The following is a 20,569-nucleotide window of genomic DNA, read 5'->3' as shown; positions in this document are numbered from 1 at the left end:
CAGCAAACTCTTTGGAACAGATACTTTGTTTCTCCAAACCTAAGCATTCTACTTAAAGCAAAAGTCTATGTGAAAACACTTCACACAGGCCTTTTAAGCCTCAAATTCTCAGCGGGAACACTGCTGTTCTAGCATTCAGTCCTGATTCTCCATAGCTTGATGATTTGCAGAGAGATTATCCCATTTCTTTGCTGTACTGACAACATGTGGCAGGTGTTGCTAGGTCCCAAAACAGAAAGAGCACAGATTTACTGGAGGCACAGGAATGTGCTACTACTCCCCAACAGCAATCTAACACTGTGGGGTCAGCCCAGCATCAATCCCCATCTGCCAGTTCTCTGCCCCAAAACTCTTTATCACCACTTTCTTGAGTCATGGATCTGTTCTCTAACCGTGTGCTAGACATTAGCAGGGAACACTGATGAGTTCCTTAACAGTTCTCTGGGTCACAGGATTATCTTGCCTGGGCAAGTCTGTCTCAGTGATATTCAACTGCTTTTTCCATCCCCAGCTCTGGCTGGATGCTAATCACTCATTTGCCATATGTGTGAGAAAACCACTGACAACCAGCTCTCGAAGAAAGGTCCTAAAATGTGTGCACTGGTCTGGAGAGTAAGGAAAATGCAAATAACAATACATGTGGACAACTGCACGGATCTGACGGGAAAATACCACCTTCACCAGTTCTAATGGGATTATTTAGTGCAAATACATCCCTTGGAGGCCACTGTTAGGAACCTGTTTCTCACTCTTGGAAACTTTTTTGAATTTAGGCCACAATCCCACTCTCCTTTTCATTGCCCTCTTTCTGGTCAGCCACTGATTTGGTAACTCTATGCTGGACAAATGTGCTGAAATCCTGAAAACTAAAATTACTTATTTTTATACAAATGGAGAATGCTTCACAAGGGCATGAGCAATAGACAAGGGGGAATGGCTTCAAACTGAAAAGTGGGTAGATTTAGATATTTGGGAGGAAATTCCCTACTGTGAGGGTGGTGAGGCCCGGCACAGGCTGCCCAGAGCAGCTGTGGCTGCCCCATCCCTGGCAGTGCTCAAGGCCAGGCTGGGCAGGGCTTGGAGCATCCTGGTCTGGTGGAAGGTGCCCATGGCTGGGGGTGAAACTAGATGATCTTTTAAGTCCTTTCCAACCCAAACCATTCTGTGAATCTTATGATTCTGCTCTTAACTTCCAGTATTGACATGACCTGTTACGAGAAACACAGGACAAGAAACACAGATTATTCTTACACCCAAGTGGGATTTTCCTATTTATTCGCTGTGCACAGCCCAGCTCAGCTGAAACAGCTCCCTCCGGCGCTGCCCTCTCCCTTCCGCCGGCCCCGCTCTCGGCGGAGCAGAGCCGGGCACGCTCGGGAGCGCCGCCTCGGAGGCGTTTTGGAGGCCGCTTTGGCGGCCATTTCGCCCTGGCGCTCAGCCCCGCTCCCCCGCGCTGCGCCGGGCCGCGGGCGGGACATGGAGCGACCCCGGCCCCGCCGCCCGCGCTGAGGGAGCCGCGGGGCTCAGGACATGGAGCAGCCCCGACTCCACCGCCCGCGCTGAGGGAGCCGCGGGGCTCAGGACATGGAGCAGCCCCGACTCCACCGCCCGCGCTGAGGGAGCCGCGGGGGGCGGGACGGGGGCAGCGCCTGCGCGGCGGGGCAGAGGTCGAGGCCGCGCGAATTTCGGGGCAACGTGGGGCGGGGGTGAGGCGGCCGCGGGGACAGCGCGTCTCACAGACTGCCCGGGAGTCCCGCCGTGCTCACCTCTGCAGGCTCGCCGCTCGCCCGCCCTCCGGCCCTCGCCATGGCCCCCGCCGAGATCCTCAGCGGCAAGATTGTCTCTGGGTACGTAGCGGGGCCCGTCCTGCCCGCAGCGCTCGGCCGGGTTCCCTCGCGCGGCAAAGTTCGGGAGCCGTCGGGCTTCTGCCCTTCGGGGTGACCGGGGAGCTGAGGGGTGCCCCGGCAAACCCCCGGGTGTGCTGGCAGCGGGATGGGGCTGGGGGGGCTTTTACTCTGGCTCTGTGGACGAAGCAGGTTTGGAGACACCCTAAAGCTTTTTCACCACGTTGCAGCCAAAGCTCTCCTTCCTGGCTGTAAACTGGGAGTTATTAGACAAAGTACGGTATTAAAGGTCCCAAGGAGAGTGCAAAGTGCTGTCAGTGCTCCCCAGAAACCAGCGGTGCGTCTGGTGGGGGTCTCTTTGGCAGCCCCAGAACGCAAGCGGTGCTGCTCAGCATCCATGGGATGAGAGCCCAGGCAGGTGTGAAGCCACGGGCTGACCTACAGCTGGGCTGGTGGGATGCTCTGTGAGCAGGAGCTGGGAACACGTGCTTTACTATGGATTACGTTTTCATACTCTACAGGCATTGACTGTTCCTCTTTAAAGCAAAATAAGTTAATCCACGTGTTGGATGACACATAGCTGAGTGGTCACAGGTGTCTTGCCAAAGCTATTTAAAAGGAAGGAAAAAGTGTTCTCGTACTTTTCAGCATTTACTTAGCTGGCAAGCCCTGGGTATAGGTGAGCCTGCATTGTGTCTTTTAAAAAAAACAATATTTGCTTGTTTTTCCTGCTGCCATTCAACATACACATTTGGTAAGAAAGCCAAATAAATTTCCCTAATCCTGGGGGAAATGCAGTGTAGTGGTTCAGTTGTATCCTGTGGAAACAGGGTTTGGTTAGGTGGATTCATTGTGTATCTCCTGTGGATATAATCAGGGAATTCAGATAGAAAGGTTACATTTGAAAAGGTATAAAGTAATCTCAGCAAAGCAGTTAGTCCTCCTCTTAGGTATTGCTGTGTATGACACAGCTACATCTAACCAACAGTGGAGCAGTACTGAAAAGTAGGCCTAATGTGCCTTGAATTTGAATATCCATGAGGAAAGGCTGCTTGCATGTTTTTTACCTGGTAATTTTGGAGGCAGTACCACCTGTGTGTTGCAGTCTCTCAATCTTATGTTCTTCATTCCATCTGATGCATTTGGTAGTGTTGGGGCCAGCACACCCTGTAATGCCTGTGCTTGCTGCTGGTGGGACTTCATGATTTGCCTGTTGTAGGTTTATTTCCTGTCATAGAAAGTCCCCGTGAAGTGCAGTAGGTCCTGGAAAGGTGCTAGTTTGGGTAAAATGATAATTCACATTAAAACTTCTAGCTTCCTTGGCATGACGTGTTGCATTGCTTACTTAATTTTAAAGATATAGGGGTGAAATTTTTTATTCTGTTTGTTTTCTGTACTGTAGTAGCAGCTATAAAGTGCCAGTTCTCAGAGGACATTCATGATATGCAAATACCTGGGAAGAGGCATGAGCTTTTAATAGGCACATGCAGGAGAAAGGTTTGATTAACTTCCAGCACATCTCTTGAGGTGTTTGGCTGAAGTCTGTCTTCCAGAGTCATCAAATCTTGACCTGAAGACACCACAAAATGGAAGAATAATGGCAGTTGTTCAGCTGTCCTTCAGCTCCTTTATTTGTGCTGTATTTATGTTCAGTATAGCACAAGCATCACCTGCTCCCTATGGGCCTTAGGTAATTCTGCCTTTTTCTGGTGGAGTTCTTGAAGGAGTCATGAGGAATTGGGCTGTCCACCCTGGAGACAGCTGTCCCTTTCTTCCAGAGCCCTGGAAAAGTGCTGCTCCAAGGGATTCTCACTGTTCAGAGTCCACCTCCAGGCCAAGAGTCTGGCAGCTGCAGAAGTGATAGGCATGTGGTTTTTCTAGGAATTTTCAACTGAACTGCCTGTTGTAGGAAGGGAATGTCCCTGACTTTACATCAACTGCAAAACGTTTTCAGTTGCTGTCTTGTAGGGGGTGGTTTTTGTTACTTTACCCTTTAATCAAGAAAAATGTTTATTTGTAAGGCAGTCAAATATTGACAAATGAGTTGAATCAAACAAGTGTTCAGCTATGTAATGCTGGGTTTCTGTGTGTTTTAAATCAAAGCTCATAAGTATTGTGAACTTTCTCCTCCAGCCACCAAGCACCCCTTCCTCAAAATAGATTAAAAAATACCTAATTCACAATCATGCCAGCTATTTATACAAAAATCAGGTAGATAGTGGCATTCTTAGTCTTGTGAAACATGTCAAGAGAATAAATACTTTGAGAGAGTTTCCATGACTCTGTAAATAAGGAAAACTTGATGAAGTGATAAAGCTAGTTCACACCTTTGTAAGGCTCAGAAGAAATAGAAAGGAAAATTTACACTTTCAGTGGCTTTGAGTATTACCTGTGAGGATGGAAAATGTGTTTAGGCTGGGCATGGGAAGGAGAACACAGCAGACATTGTTTTCTCTAGGATTTTGGTGTTGGTGTTAATGCATCAACATCAAAATTCATCTAGACTGCTCCTGTCAGTACCAACAAGAAGCTTGCACAGTCTGTGAAATATATTAAATATTGAATGGGTTCTGCATCAACCTGAGTTGGCTGGTACCTCAGGATGGCTTTCCTCTACTTCTCTGAGGGGCTGTTCAGTAATTCTGCCTTAGATTTTGCTACAAGTTAAATTTGCCTCATTGGCAAATGAGTTACAAAAGATGAGTTATTGTATAACAGCACAGTAAACAAAGGACTCATGGGAGGAAGAGTAGCTGTGCTTTAAGTCTGCAGGATAAGGTGGGTTAAAGGTAATAAAAAGACAGTATTCTCCACCTTTTATTGCTGGTATTCCCAGAAGAAAAAACAGTCTCTGTTTCTGTGTCTAAAGAGATAATCAGTGCAAAATATGGCAGTGGCTCTTTTACAGTTAATGTGCCTTGCAGTGAGCTGTGAGTTCAGGCTTTACCATCTGAAAGAGCCCAGGTGTGGAGACCTCTCTCTTGGCCTGAATTGTTTGGTAGGACCAGGAGTGGACCAACATTTCTGCTCTGGAAGAGTGGCTGATGAGTTGTGATAGCAGGGAAGACTTAGCACCCCTCACAGCTCCTAGGAGTGGGCCAGGTAGTGCTTTGGGTTTAGAGTGCTCACTGAAGTGGTGGCCAGGCTGAACTTATAACTGAGGTAACAGTGCAGTAAACAACTCCTCAGCCTTTTCAGTCTGGGCCTTAAATTTATTTTTTGAGTTCCTATTGTAACTCCAGGTAAATCTAGTCTGAAGTGGAAAAAATTCCCTGATCCCTGAGCTTTCTTTTACTAGATCCTACCCACAATGTTTCAGGCTTGCACTGAAGGGTCCCACACTGTGGATGGGCTGAGTTAAAGTGAACTGCCAGTGCTGTTGGTTGTCCCAAACACAAGTAAGAACCCCTTGTGTTCAGTGCTGTGCAGACACCGTTTAAAAAAATGGGACCCTGCTCTAAAGAGTTGATAAGAGAGAAGAAAACATTGTCTGGTGGATAACAGGGCCACAGTTCTGTGATCTGTGCCCATCAGCACCAGCTGACAGGGAAGGCAAAGAACGTGTGGGGACTGCTGTGTCCCCCTTTGTGGAATGAGTAAAATCTCACTATTGTTCCTTCAGAAGGCAAACCTTTGTAGATAGGGCCTAGAACATTGTCTGGAGTGCTTGCAGCCACTCAGTCCAAAGGTAGATTGAGTCCTTACCTGTTGCTATTGTGTTTTTCTCTGATTAAATCACCTGATAGTAGGGTATTATATGCAGTATCCATTTTGGGAAGCAGGCCTGCATGAGTGTTGCAGCATGGGAAGGTGGTATCACAACTCATGTTTGGGGCAAACTCTTCCAAGTTTTAAAGACTCAGCTTTGTGTTAAACTCTGTTGTTCTGTTGTCAGTCATCCACATTTGCAAAATGCCTCAATTTCTGCCTGTCTGTCAGACCCACCTTCGACTGAAATTCTGGAAATGATGAAAAAGCATCTAAAAAAGCAGAAATGTCTTCATGTGTTTATCTGGTCTGAAGAGAGTTCATGCATGTATTTGTGCTGACACAACCAAAAAGGTGGTTAAAAAAACTTGTGAGCGTGGAAGTTGTAGAAAGTAGCAGGCATTTTTCCTAGGAGATAATGACAGTGTGCCAGAAGCATGCAGTGGTGGAGCATGAGACAAGAGGGTGGGAGACATGAACTCATTCCAGCTCGAAAGGATGTCTTCCTGCAGCTGGAGCCATCTGTTGAATTGCAGTGTTCAGATGGCCTTTCCCAGGTATTTCCTATCCCAGTGCCACTCATTGAGCCAAGCTGTGACTTCCCTCAGGAGAAACTCCTCTGTGCCTCCTTTGGGTGCAAGTGGGATGTTCTGTGACATTCTTCTCTGCAGTTCCCTCATAGCATTTTAAGATAACGCAGTTGTCCTGAGCTGGGACGTGGTGCCATAGTTTGGAGATGGGAAAGTTTGTTTTTCCACATTATGGTGTTGGTCTTAGGAGCAACAGGAGTGAGCAGTGGCAGTGCTGCAGGCTGTAAGGAGGAATGGCTGCAGGGACAGCAGCTCTGACCAGGATGGTGCAGGACCTGGAGAGGACCATCAGCCTCATGCAGCTGTTTCTGCAGGGCTGCAGCAGGAGCATTTCTGCTGCATGTTTATGAAACCCTTGGGGAATCTGTGATCCAAGCAAAGCCAGACCCTCCCCTTTGGGGACAGGCTTCTTCTGGAGCATCACTGTCTCTGAGGAGGTGTTTCTGTGTCCTGTGTTTGACACTCTTTGTGCAGACCCTTGACCCTGTTACTCGAAGAAGGGACAGAAACACAGCCTGGTGTCATCTTCAGTATGGTGCTGTGTGTCCTCACCAGCTGAGCACTGTGTCTATAATCCCACAGGAGGGTGTGGGGTTCTGCTGACTTGGGAGCCATGTTCTCCACATTTCCAGCAGAGCTAAAGGAGTGTGATTTGTCCTCTCTCTGAATTTCTGGGAAATTCACTTAATAAATTTAAATTCAGCTCACTGTTGCAGTCTACCTAACAAGTTTCTTTAATCTTTGGAGCTGGCTGTTGCACTGTATGCTTAGAACCATGTGTGTCCTTAACCTGTGTGGACCTTGGACTTTTGTTTGCTGCATGAATTTGTTTGTTGAAGGGCACGTGGGCACAGGAGGGGGCTTAGAGTCAGAGAGAAGGCTTTTGGGGAAGCAGACACATAGAAATGCAAATTTTCTATGTGAAAACTTAAAAGAATTTTCATATGGCTAGTAAAAAGTAGTGTTGATTTATCAATATGAACTTTTATCCTTGGGAAGGTCCACAACAGTATTTTGTAGAGTGTATAACTAAATAGCTGCTGGTTTGCAAAAATTATTTTTATGGCTTTTGTAAGTCCATGGAGAAAATCAATGATTTCTTCTGTTTTTCTTGAATTTTCTCTTAAACCTTTGCCCATGTGGTTTTTGTGAGCACTGGAGAGCAGTGGTACCCAACGCTAGGTGGCTGTCTAACAAGTGATTTCTTGATTCAAGGCTCCTAAAGAAAATCACACTGGCAGCACCACGTTTGTATGTTTTGTGTGTTGCCTTTTTTCAGGAGCTGGAGGAGAGGTGACCTAGTGCCTAATTACAGAAAATGACAGCAGTCTAATGTGTGAATAGTTGTGGCTGCTGGGGGTGAAAGCACACCAAGTCCTGCTTCACACAGGAAGTTGGGTGGGCTCGTTTCTCTTCAGCTGAGAAGACAGCAATAAAACTAATACCTAAACCTGGGACCCTTTCTAATATTTCATGTTTGCTTGCACTTCTTTTTGTTTGCTGGCCACAAACCAGTGCTGCCCTTTCCTTACTGGAAAACCAGAGACTTCAGTAATAGTTCCCTTGGAGAGTTGCCCACAGCCCCCACTCACTGGCCACGTGCAGGGGGTTTCTGACGTTGCTTGAGATTGTTGTGTTGGTACAGGCTGCTCATGAGCCAGCTCAGGTGCCTCCCTAGGGGTTTACAACTGGAGTGTAAGGAGAGGCAGCTGGGGATTTTGCTACCCAGCAGATGAATTTTTGTCACTTAAGCACAAAGAATTGCTGGATAAGGTTTGCTATGAACTGTTTTCTGAGCACATCAGCTGGTCCTGATGTCAAGTGTTCTACAGAGGTGACAGCCAAAGGAAGGCTCAGAACTACGGTTTCTTAAATAAGGCTGAAAACAGGTGCTTCCACTGAGACTTTGAACCACTTGGCCAGATGCAAGCACCTATAAATACTCTGAACCCACTCCTCAGGTGCAGCTGAGCCTTGACCATGTGACTCAGGATGCAGCAGGAGAGATGCATGATTTGGGATGTAGCTGGAGGCTGTGACTCCCTGTGAGATGAGACTTTAAACAGCCTTAGGGCTGCGTCTGGCTGGGCCAGCTGTGCTGTCCCTTGGGATCAGTGCTGCTGGGTTGAGAGAGCTGTGTGCTGCTCCCATTTCCCTGTCTTCCTGCCTCAGGCAGGTCTAATTTGGAGCTCACGGTTGCAGGGTAGAGTGGCTCACTGGCTATTTGTTTTCCTGTAGTTTTCCTCTGTGCAGGGATCACAGCCTCCCAGCTGGCATCAGATACATACCCTGTCCCTGTACCCTTGCCATTCACATTTTTAGTGACCTGGCACCAACAGCACCTGCTTCAGTCTGGGAAGTCTGGTCCCATTTGGGAAGTAGCAGACCTGGTGTTACTGACCTGAGGCTAAATGAGCACGAGGAGACCTGTGTTTTAAACAAAAGGCTGTTTGGTGCAGGGTCGATTTGCTGAGTGTGGTGGTAGCACCTTCTCATCTCAGAGAATGGAGATGGGACACAGGATGGAGTTCATATGGACAAACCTGTCAAAGCCTCTCGTGTCCTGTGAGGTTTTGCTTACCTGGCTTTTGCTTCTGAGTCTCTTACATTTGCAGTGCAGTGCCACAGGCTCCTTCCAGTGCCATGAGCCCGTGAGATGGACAGAATGGGCCAGTTCTTTCAGAATCCTGACTGCCTCTGGTGAGGAGATGGAGCAGTTGGGCCTCCACCTTCCCTGGTGAAGGTTTATGTGTGGGGGGCCAGAGAGTGGTTGAGAAATTGGAGGTGGGAGTGCAAGGCTGGGGAGAGGTGATAACAGTGACTTTTGAGCTGTCTGTGGCTGATTTCAGTGCTGGGTACTTGTTATTAAAATGTTCCAAGGTAAACTGGGTGTGAGTTCGCATTTGAGCAACAAAAACCAATCAGTGCTCTGTTTCAAAATTGTGGGTTTTTACAGCTGTATCTTTAAGCCTGCTTTTACTGAAGAGTTAACCTGAGCTGTGTGCCAGGGTTTGGTGACTTTTCCTCATCTATGTCCACCTCCCATTGTCTTCTCTGCTTTATCTTTGGGTACCTCCTGCTTGTTTAGTTATTTCCCAGAATTTTACCATTGTAGATTCATAATCCTTTACCAGGACAGCTTGTGTGACAGTGACATCTGGTGCCTCTGGGATTCAGGTAATTTTAGTACAGCATAGGTGGAAAGAGGATTTCCTTTTGAGAAAGAAGTTTGAAATACCAAGAGTTTCCATGCCAGATTTTGAACCTTGCTTTTTTACCCTTGTATCCTGTGAGACTGTGAAGAAGCACAATGTAGACTTAAAAAAAAATAAAATTATTTAAATAAATTTGAATGAATCTGGTTCCAGAGTGTCTCATTGATTTGTGGGCATCAGTCTTATTGGGAGATTGCTGGGAGCTGTGTACTCAGTGCATAAGTACATGTTTGCCAGTCTGCCCATCTGTCACTTTTACAACTCCTGATTGTATCAGAATTCAGCCCTGTGATTAACTTCTACCTCGTATTTGTATTCATTTTTTCCCCTTTTCAGACAAGTGAGAGAGAGACTAAAGCAGCAAGTTATTGAGATGACTGAGAAGTTTCCAGGCTTCAGACCAGGACTTGCCATTTTACAGGTATTGTTTTCTTTAATGACAGCTACAGAAAGTAAGAGTTGCTTTGCAGGGGTAAGGGCTGATGAGCTTCATCAAAGCTGCCTTGTAGTTGGTAGCATTTTATTAGGAACAGTGTTCTCTGTGAGATGGTGACACAGTCCTGTTGTCTTTTTGCCAAGTATTAGAGCCCAACATTTTTTTTGGGGGGGGGGGGGGGGTTTAAGTTGTTTTATTTCTTTCTTCAGGCCCTGTTCCCTGTTGGACTGTTGTGTTTATGAAATGGTGAAATCAAACTATTTGTGTATTAAGAGCAAGCAGTGCTTGTAGACTCCATTTGAAATTTCTGCACTTGAGTGAGCCCTGAAGTTTGGCAGCTTTCAGAGATGTGTTTGTATCAGAAATCCTCCAAATGGGATGGATGTTTATTAAGTGATCTGGTCTGCTATTATGTCAAAACATGGAGAGAAAAGAGGGGTAGAGGAGGAGAGGGAACCCAAACAAAACTAAAACTACCTTTGGCCAAGATGACTTTGAGTACAAGGGATGGAACAACATCCTGTTGCTGAATTGGATATCCCTCAGAAGTGAGCAAGTGTTGGAGTCTACACAGAAAGCCTTGCAGAGGTAAAAAGCGCATGACAAGTACAGGGGTTTGACTGTGTTTGGCATCATTTTTTTCCTTTGCAGCTATAAAAAAAATGGAAATTGTGCTTAGTTCAGAAGGTGACTAGCAGTAGCAAGTGTCATGCTACGGGAAGGACCTGTGTGTCCACAAAGGATTGAGGGAATATAAGTGGCTGCTTACAGAAGTGACTTTTGTCCTTATTCAGTATTTTGGGCTCCTGCAGAGCCTTTGGTGCCTGTCTGTAGATTCCAGTGCTAATACCACCATTGCACACAAAGGCCATGCTCCTCTTTGATGCCAGGAACAAATTTGTGCTTGTGTTTTGAAGGTTTTTTCTGGTTTTCCTTTCCATTAACTTTAAGTAGATTGTCTCTACAGAAGCTTTGTCTGCAGATGCTGAGAAGGAAGGAATGACAGTCTAAAAATTTAGTAGTGCTTTGATGAAAGCTGCTGAACTGTTGACCTCGTAAACTGTGTTGAAAAATTGCTGTCTTGTGGCTCTTTTTCCTGGTGGGCCTTGTATTCAGTCCTGGATTGTCTCAGAGTCCATTACAACCTGTTTGCTCTTTGGCTGTCTGACACTTTTGTAAGCTGTCAAACAATCTGGGCTTGGAGTTCATCTCCTAATACTGATATTTGCAGCTGTTTTTCAGTGAAGTCAGGACAATGAGCTGTTTCTTATTTGTAGCACATCATACATTATGTGCTCTGTTCTTGGAAGGCATCTGGTGTCCTCTGAGCTCAAAGAATAAGTCAGTTAATCTTTATTTTTTTGTCCTGTAGTCAGTAATTCCTTATTCATAAAACATATGTTTGCTGACATCTCCTGCTTCTCTGCCCTGTATGAAGCAAACCTTTTCCTAAATCCAGCAGACTTTCAGGGGAGACAGCTCCTTTATCTGCACCTAGGACCCTGTATGAAGCAAACCTTTTCCTAAATCCAGCAGACTTTACAGGAGAGACAGCTCCTTTATCTGTACCTGAGGAGGAAGAACCAATGTGTTCTGGGTATCAGGTCACCCCTGCAGCTTGTAGTCTATGTGAGAACCAGGGATGGTTCCCAAGTACCAGGGAACAGAATTTCAAGAGCTTGCTTATCAGCTTTTCCTTATTTGACCCCAATTTTCTTAAGGTTAGAAGGAATATTACCTTTAACAAAACATACTGGATGAGGCAAATGGTCTCCTGAAATGCAGTTGTACTGTGAGCACCCAATACTGCCAAAAACTGCAGGCATTTGTTCCACTTGCTGCTTTTTCTTTGTGCACCACTTTGTCCTTGTTTTGGTTTTTGTTTGGCAGGAAAATTCTCAAGGTTCAAAACAGCAGTGGAAGAAATGTCTCCATCAAAGCACACATGTACATAAAATTAAGATTCCTGGCTATCAAAGAGGCCCAACGTTTCTGAAAGCCTTAGTCAGATAATTGAATGTTATCAGCACCTGCTGATTATGTTAATTAGCTAAGGATTTAACTTTCTCAGATCAGATGGCAGGCAATATTTTCTGCTTTGGAGACTACTGTGTTTTTAAGGTTTTTTAACAGGTGCAAATATTTGGTGCAGGAGATCAAACAACTTGTCTTTAACTGCCTTGTACTTGAAAGAACTTTCCTGTTAGCTCCAGCTGTTTATGTCCTCTATCAGTGTGTTTTACAGTAATTCAAGAATATCTCTGTCTCCTTGATGTAGATCCAAGAAAGCTGAGGTGTAAGCCCATCTCAGCCTGTGTATGGGTCTCTATTCTATGCTGTAATCCAACTGTCTTTTCATCCTTAGGTTGGAAATCGGGATGATTCAAACCTCTACATTAACATGAAGCTGAAGGCTGCAGCTGAGGTAATCCTGGACTTTTAGGGCTACTTTTTACCCTCCTGCAGTTGGTCAGGTCTGAATATGAAAAACCAGATACAAGTCAATAGTTTTGTCTGAGTTTTTCCAGTATTGGAGAAAGCAGTGTTGGCCTGAGTTCTCAGTTACAAGAATGTAGTGTAGGTGTGTAACCTGAGAGCCAAGTGGAGTGCTCTGGTCACAGCAGTGTGGCTTGGTGCCACTTTTTGTGTGATCATCACAGATTACATTTGTCTGAAATGCTGTGAAATGTCTTTCCTGACCCATGGCCTTGTTCTTATCTTCCCTGCCTGTCTTGTACCTGCAGTTGCTTTGTGCTTGTCACAGGTGGAACATTACATGCTACAACAGGGCAGGAACACAGATGAGTGCATTTTTCCCTGGCATTTCTGCTGGTATTTTAAGGCAGTGTGCTGTCAAGCAAAGCTGATGTTGTTCATGTCAAAAGGTGAATAGGACAGTTAAAGGACAGACTCAGTAAGCAAAGCACTAATCTTTCTTTGATGGTATTTCTAAATCGTAGGACTTGGAGCCTCAGGAACAGGAGATAGTCTTGGGAAATGTGACAGAATGCAGCTGTGATTTAGCTGGATAGAGAGATTAGCCAGATCAATTGGATGTCAATTCAGAAATCAGATAATTTGTTGTTATTCTCATTTGCAGATTGGGATCAGTGCCAATCACATAAAATTGCCAAACACAGCAACAGAAGCTGATGTAAGTAATACAGCCAGTGATGAAAAAATGCATAACTTCAATGTTGTGCTGAAGATATTTTTACCCTGTCATTGTATAAAAAGGACTACTTGCCTATTGATACTAACTAATAAAAAAATAATTGGAATCTGCTGAGGTGTTTTTGTTTTTTTAAAGAAAACTAAAACTCTGCAATTTAAAATTTAAATACTTTAGGAGCTTTTTTTTAAAAATAAAGAATGTAATTGGTTTGTACTTTTGGGTGGAAAAACTAAACATCAAGTTTGTGTCTTTTAATCCATATAAGATTATGTTTTTTCCTTTGCATCACTCGTATTTCAGTTCATCGGCCATTAGTTTTTTTGGTGTTTGCTGTTGTAGGTGCTCAAGTGCATTGCCTCTTTGAATGCAGACCCAGCTGTTCATGGCTTTATAGTGCAGCTGCCACTTGACTCCAATAATCCCATCAACACAGAAAAAATAACCAATGCTGTTGCACCTGAGAAGGACGTGGATGGGTAAGCTGGCTTCACCCCTGGAGAGCATGAAAGCTATTCCAGAAAGAAACCTCTTTTCTTTATTTTCTCTTGAACAGTGAGGCTGGGTATCTTACTTGGCCTTTATTCTTTCTAAATACAGCTTAAGTAGCATCAATGCTGGGAAGCTCTCTAGAGGGGACCTTGGAGACTGCTTTATTCCGTGTACGCCAAAGGGATGCATGGAACTTATCAGGCAGACAGGTAAGGAGGTTCCCATACATTATTCATGAGTGCAGTAGTCTTCAATAAGCGTAGAAATCACACACGTTGTGTGGCTCTGCTTCACAACTTTTGCTGAGATACCACATTTCATCTCTGCTGCTTTAGATAGTAAGAGAACTAGGTTAAAATGGTCTTTCCTTCCTCCCTCCCAACTGCAATTCCCTACCACACAACGAAGAAGAGCAGTACTCTGAAGTACCAGGGCCAGTTAAACTGACCAGTACTCCAGAGCAGTTTGAGTTAGTGTGTACCAGGCTGCACAGTGACCTCTTTTTTGCTCTCTGCTGACCATCTGTGGTGCAGGTGTCCAGGTGGCAGGGAAAAGAGCCGTGGTGATCGGTCGCAGTAAGATTGTGGGTGCTCCCATGCACGACCTGCTGCTCTGGAATAACGCAACAGTCACCACGTGCCACTCCAAGACCTCCACCCTGGCTGAGGAGGTAAGGGCAGGCTGCAGTTATTTGTTCCAGGCCACTGCTGCTCCATGCACAGTGCTGCTCAGTGTGCTGCTGCTGTGAGTCATTAGGTCTGGGGTGTCTTTCATCTGACTTGTTTTCCCAGTCCTGCTCATTGCGTGGTTGTGTAAATGCTTTCGCTGGAATAGGATCTTGATTATTTTTGGCACTTAATTAGAGGGGTTTAATTATAACAATAAAATTATTATTTTTGTTGTCTTTGAGCAAGTGCTGAGAATTTAATCATCCCTTCCTAATCTCCATGTAAGGGTTGGCAAAACAGCTATGTTTATGTTGTTTTGATTTTTTTTTTTACCGAAGAGACCAGATAGTCTTCTGCTCTCATGGCTGAGAAATGTTAGGCCAAATGATTTCTCAGTTGGTTTATTTTTTTCAGTCGATTTTCTATGACAGGGAGTTGGTACCATTTTCCTCTTCAGCAGTGAGAGTGACAGAAATAGTGTTTTGCTGTGCTGCCACCTACTTGGATTTCGTAGCGCCATCAGCACTGCCAGGCTCTGTAGGCAAGTATTAAAGCTGAAAAAGGGAGTAGGAGTGTTTGAATATAACTCACAAAGTAGATCAGAAACACTGCAATGCTTCACGCCATTAAGTTGCTGTTCAGTAAGACCATCATTAGGTTGATTAAAAATTGAAGTGCTCATACTTAATGATATCTTAAAAATAGTTTATCTCCCTTGAAGATTAAAGGAAAAAAAAATCCAAGGGATAGCAGCTTTCTAAGCAAATGTGAATGAAGCAGTGCCGGAACCGACAACGAGCTTTAATCGGAGTCTTTAACACCAGCTTCATGACTGGATCTGTCAAATTTACTGAATAGTCCCTGAATGACTATTAGTGCTGAAATACAGTCAGCATCCCCTGGAGTTGTGTGTTATGCAGTCCTGGACATGAAAAGCACAAGACAGTGCTGTCACAAGTGAAGTGCTGCTTAGTTCTGTGCAGGGGTTGTTCTTGGCTGAGCAAGATGAGTTCTTGCTGTCTGATGAATGCTGGGTATATTTCTAGCACTGAATGTGCAGGGATATTTGAAGGAAGAGAAGAATATTCAGAAGGCTTTAATTTTATCTAAATGTAGCCTGCATGATCCACTGGGGAATCATGGAGGAGTTCAGAGGAGGTTGTGAAGTGTTGACTAGCAATAGTTCAGGGTAGGAGTGTGAAAATAGGCCATTATTTCTAGCTGCAGGAATCTGTCCTTGCCAAGGAACTGGCAGCTACCTTTAAATGCTGAGAGTGCCCTTCCGTGCCTCCAGTGGCAGTGGGTGAGCACACTTTCACTACAGCTCAAGCTGGTTTAACTTGCTGCAAAAGCAGCTCTGCATTTTTTCCCTGCCAGTGTGATACACAGTTGTTTGTTGTTTTTAATTTTTTTATAGGTTGGCAAAGCTGACATCCTGGTGGTTGCAGCTGGTAGAGCTGAAATGGTAAAAGGTGAATGGATCAAGCCTGGTGCAATCGTAATAGACTGTGGAATTAACCATGTGCCAGGTGCGTGGGCAATGTATAAGAAGTGGAGATGTGTTTGTTTGTGTATAAATGCAGTTGCTAAGTTCATGAATACTATTTCCTTGGTGTCTCTGGTCCACATGGACTTCTTTCTCCTGTCTTAAGTAGTGATGACAACCTGACAATGCCAAAGTAAAGAAACCACTGGTCTGAAGCACTCTCTTAAAGCAGATCAGTGGCAGTTTTGATTCAGCCTTCAACGAGGCTGATGATTAATAGAGGAAAGAGGAGGCCTATGAAATATTGCAACAGAATATCCATTTAATTTGCCCCAGCTACATGCTGAAGTCTTGTCACTGTTGTCACTTTGGAGCGCAGGGCTTTGCTGTCATTACTTCGTGCTTGGATCTGTTGAAGCAGTTGCCTTTGAAGTACAGAAATGACAAGCAGTCTCTTAAAGTAGCTGTGGATTTGTTGAATCACAGCATTAACTTCTTAGGCTTGAATGGCTGTTGTCTTGAAACAAAGCAGATTGTGCAAGAGTATTGGTGACAATGGTTGAGGCATAGAATAAAGTGCTTTAACATAATGGATTTTAGGGTAGGGTTTCACTTAGCTGCTCCTTCCTTATAAAGATGCTACAGACAGTCTGGCAATTTCTGTTTTCATCTCATTTTAAATCCAAATTACAGATATTGAATGATATGAAAAATTAGTCACTCTTACTGTGCTACACCCACAAGGCTTTTAAAAGGTAGTTTTCATAATTAATCAGTCATTTTGTTGCCATTATTTAACAGAATGTAAAGAAATTTCTGTTGAGTGGTCTTGTTACTCAAAGTTGACATTAGGCTGCTTTTAAAAACATTAGTCCTCTATCTAATTAAAACTAAAAAGTCATCTGCTGTTGCTGTTTGTTGCTTGATGGTTTTGTTCCAAACAACACCAACAGGCCATTTGCCAAAACCCACAAGGTCACTGCTGATGTGCATGAAGCAGAATGGGTTGGAGTCTCTTTATGTTGCAAATAAAGCCCCCATTGTGTTTCTGATATATGATGGTATGAGCTTTTTTCAGGCTTTATGTGAACTGCACCTCTGAGGCCACATCCCTGTTCCTTTGCAATTAGCCTGCCTTGAGCAGTGCACTGACATCTGAGCTTCTTGTGCACCCAGCCCAGTCAGTGTCACGTGGAGAACACTTAATGGCTTTGAGATTTGATAATTGAGACTTGATACAGTATCATGGAAACTGTCACATTTCTAAATGATGGATATTACAGGATCTTTTTTTTTTTTTTTCCTGTGGTTTTCTGAAGCTGCTGCGTTTTCCTGACTTTTTTCCCCTCTGGTATGTTGCAAAAAACTTTTCGGATGAATCTTTTGGGAAATGAGTACCAGAATTGTGGGAATTGCAGTGCTGCAGAAAGAGCAGCAGCCAGCTTGCTGTCTTCTCCAGCTAAGTCACTGTGCAGATAGAATATTGCTGCTGTGATGGTGCTTTGCATGTGGTGGGGTGAGAGCACATGCATCTTACCACAGATGTAAGTGCACCCAGCTAGGTGCACCCACCTCCAGGTGCAGCTGGAGGACATGGCAATCTCTGGATATGCCTTTGACTTGCTAGTCAGGGTACCCCATCCATGACTGATTTGATATATCAGGACATCAGCTCATGCTGTCTTGCCAAGCTGGAGTTAGGACAAGTTACAGCCATGTAGCACCATACAAATGCAGCTGTTGTGCTTTTGAAAGGAGGGAGGCCTCAGTGCTCCAAGGGTGCTGGTTTGGAGGCTGGAGGAGACACTTCCACCACATCTGGCTTGATGTACTGCAATTAACAGAATTTCTTCCAGGCAGACAGAGAGGAAAAAACAATCTCCTGAAACCTCTACTAGAGCAGACAAGTGCCTCTTACTTTCCAAAGTGGGTTGTATTTGTCTCTCCCCATGGCTGCAGCTGGAAGGCTGGTCCAGCAAATACTTTGGATGCCTTATTCCAGGCCTGTAGAAGTTGCTTTGCTACAGAAAGGGAAAGCAGTGCAGATAGAGGATATTCCCAGAGAGGGCAGTCCCTGGAATGTCCCTCTCTGAGTCCTGATGGAGGAAGTAACTCTGCTCAAAGTTGCCTGCTATGGGATTTTGCAGCCCTTGCTAACAAGGAGCCGTGAGTGGAATATGATAGCAGCTTTTTTGCAACATGGTTATAGTGTCACTAATACTCCCTGTAACTAGTTTGTATTTTTTAAGAGTGGGATGATGAATATTGAAAAGGTGAAATTATGGGGAGAGATGGCAAGTATTGTGTGTGAGTTTCTTTCAAAAGAATATTTTGCAGGTAGTTGAATAGCTCCTAGGCTGTGTTCAGCAGTGCCTGGTGTGAGGTGCAGAAGCAGCGACTGGGGGATTGTTTGGCGTGTGCTCATCTCTGTGTCTGTGGAACAGATGAGGCAGTTTGGAGTGCCAGCTTGTTTTCCTCGTTCTTGGGAGAGCTTTCCTGGCCAGGATGGCTGATGAGCCTGCTTGGCATCCTTGGAAGAAAATAAAATTACATTATTTACTGTTTGCAGCCTTAATTAAATTGGTCTCTAGGGGGGAAGGCCAGGCTGGTCTGCAGTTGAGGCAGCAAACTGACAGCGGCTGCAGAAACACTGGTTACCAGCTGTGATGTTGTTCAAGCTTTGAGCTTTAGGGAGAAGTAGTGTTGCTTAAAACACACAGCAAAGCATCCAAGCTGCTAATTGTCAGTAACAATGCAGCTGAAAAAATAATGTTGGCTTTTATTCTCTTTGGTTTTAACATAATCTGCTGTTGGGGAGTTTGGTTTCTCTTCCACTCCCTCCCCCTCACCAGATGTATATGAAAGTGATTGTGTTCTGTTCAAATACACACTTATTGTATGCAATATAATATTTCAATATAACAACATTAGAATCTATTTTCAGATTTTCACGCTGAGTAGAAGCTCCCTAGAGTCCTTTATCTGAAGTGAGAATCTGCCATTCCAGGAGCAACTTAAATTTTCTGGGTTTATGTGCTGTAATCAGTGACTTCCTTAGATAACTCTGCTAGTATGCTAATTCATTTTGTCTCTTCCTCTCTTTATGAGTGAGTTTAAAGGTCACCACTGGAAAAAAGGACTATGTCTGCTTCTGAATTGTCAGGTCATATAGTGCAGCAGGAGATATAGCAAAATATGTTGCCTGAGAGAAAGATTATCCTACTGAACCTTTCTTAAGGCACCTGTGAAGTTTGTTTTGACAGGACTGATGTCTGTGAACTGCAGTATTTACTGGTCCATCATTAAACTAGGAGTGATAACTGAAATGCTCAGCACTTTGTGCCTTCAGTTTCTGTAAAAGGAGGTGATTTTATTCAATAGTAAGGCCCAGATGCCCTCCAAAATGAAACAGAGTAAATGTAAACCTGGTGGTTTGGAACAAGTCAGCCATGTGTCATCTCTCACCTCTTCATGACTGTTGGTTTATATCTCATTCAAACTGCCCCGTGGGCAATGAGCCACTGAGAAGAGACTTGCATCCTCCAGGAAAGGGAGATCTGTCTGGCTGAGGATAAATGGTGCTTAATGGGAGGATGTGTTGCATGAGCTGTTGACACTCTGCAAGTGAAGTATGATGATAACAGCTTCATCTTGTGGTGTTGTCTTAGCTGTTTCATCTTTCTTTGCAGCTTCCTGGGTACTCAGCTTCTATTTTGTTTGCTCGAGCAGAATTAAAGACTTTGGCTTCAGTCAGTGCTGTCTCCTCTGCTGCTGTGCTGAAATGTGATGTGTAACTTACTTTTCTCCTTAAATCCCCAGACAGCACAAAGGCCAGTGGAAAAAGAGTTGTGGGAGATGTGGCATACAATTCAGCAAAGGAAAAAGCTTCTTTCATCACTCCAGTTCCTGGTGGTGTTGGACCTATGACTGTGGCCATGTTAATGCAGGTACTGAGCAGACTGTGTCATCTCCTCTGTGTTTGCTTTGGGGGGTGTTGCTGCTGACCATCAGCACACTGCCAAAGCAGCAGGTGCTCCCTTCTTGCTCTTGAAAAATCTAGTTAGGATTTCCAGGTTCTAGTCCAGACAATTTGGATTCAATTAACTGAGGAAGAAGATGAACTTCAGGAAATGTTAGAACAGAGGTTTCTGGTTGGTCAGTTTTGGGAGGTTTTTTAGGCGTTTTTGAGTGTAGTTGCTCAAAACCATTAAAAAAATGTGTCTGTCCTATAATGCTCTGGCTGTAATTCTGAAACTATCCGTAGAGTGATTGGACAAAAAGGAGAGTAACAGTATAAACCAGCTCTCTCTATTTCCATGATTTGCTTAAGAAACCCTGCTGACACAGAACAACCCAAAAAAATCCAGCACACTGGAAGATCAGTAGAGAGATAGATATGGTGGGATTCTTTTCTTTTGAAGAAAACAGCAAGCAGAATCTCATTTTGGATTATTAGCAAATGCTTTAATAAATGCACTTTGGTTTAATCCCAGACTGAGACAGATAGGAAGGGCAAACCTTTCTGGTCTCTTTGTTAACCAATGCAGTTCATGCAATGATGGTTGCTTTATTGCATTCACTTGCTTGTTTTAGAGCACTGTGGAGAGTGCACAGCGTTTTCTGGAAAAGTTCCAGCCTGGAAAATGGACCATCCAGTACAACCAGCTTACCCTGAAGGTGCCTGTTCCAAGGTAATGCTTTCAAATTAAGGCATTCTAAGGTCTTCCTGAGGAAGCAGAGCTAAGCTGCAGTGGTGCTGTGATATCTCTTTAAGTGTAGTCTTCTTGGACTTTCACACACTTCAGGGCAGCTAGATGGTGGCTGATTCAGGAAATAGTGAAAAACTTGTATTTTGGAAAATTTTCAGTCTGGCATGTCAAAACCCTAGCATCTTCAAATAGGAGTTGCTGGTGTCAAGTCCCCAAGGAGCAGCTGAAAATATGCAAAATACCATATGG

At 44.4% G+C, this 20,569-nt stretch overlaps 1 protein-coding gene across 2 annotated transcripts in view; it reads left to right on the top strand.

The window, feature by feature from the left end:
- Positions 1-1,285: 1,285 nt before the first annotated feature.
- Positions 1,286-20,569, top strand: part of MTHFD1 (methylenetetrahydrofolate dehydrogenase, cyclohydrolase and formyltetrahydrofolate synthetase 1) — a 40,829-nt gene continuing 21,545 nt past the window's right edge. For both annotated transcript variants that reach the window (XM_041399993.1, XM_041399985.1), the window contains exons 1-10: positions 1,286-1,847; positions 9,694-9,778; positions 12,159-12,218; positions 12,894-12,947; positions 13,308-13,444; positions 13,566-13,666; positions 13,991-14,127; positions 15,543-15,654; positions 19,431-19,558; positions 20,205-20,302. In XM_041399993.1, the coding sequence (XP_041255927.1) occupies positions 1,807-1,847; positions 9,694-9,778; positions 12,159-12,218; positions 12,894-12,947; positions 13,308-13,444; positions 13,566-13,666; positions 13,991-14,127; positions 15,543-15,654; positions 19,431-19,558; positions 20,205-20,302 (953 nt within the window). In that variant the 5' untranslated portion in view covers positions 1,286-1,806. The remainder of the gene's footprint in view (positions 1,848-9,693; positions 9,779-12,158; positions 12,219-12,893; positions 12,948-13,307; positions 13,445-13,565; positions 13,667-13,990; positions 14,128-15,542; positions 15,655-19,430; positions 19,559-20,204; positions 20,303-20,569) is intronic.

The sequence above is a fragment of the Onychostruthus taczanowskii genome, unplaced genomic scaffold (genome assembly GCF_017590055.1).
Source record: "Onychostruthus taczanowskii isolate IOZ18803 unplaced genomic scaffold, ASM1759005v1 scaffold1, whole genome shotgun sequence".
NCBI classification, from domain to species: Eukaryota; Metazoa; Chordata; class Aves; order Passeriformes; family Passeridae; genus Onychostruthus; species Onychostruthus taczanowskii.
The sequence above is the reverse complement of the archived record's forward strand: the minus strand, read 5'-3'. Positions and strand labels throughout refer to the sequence as shown.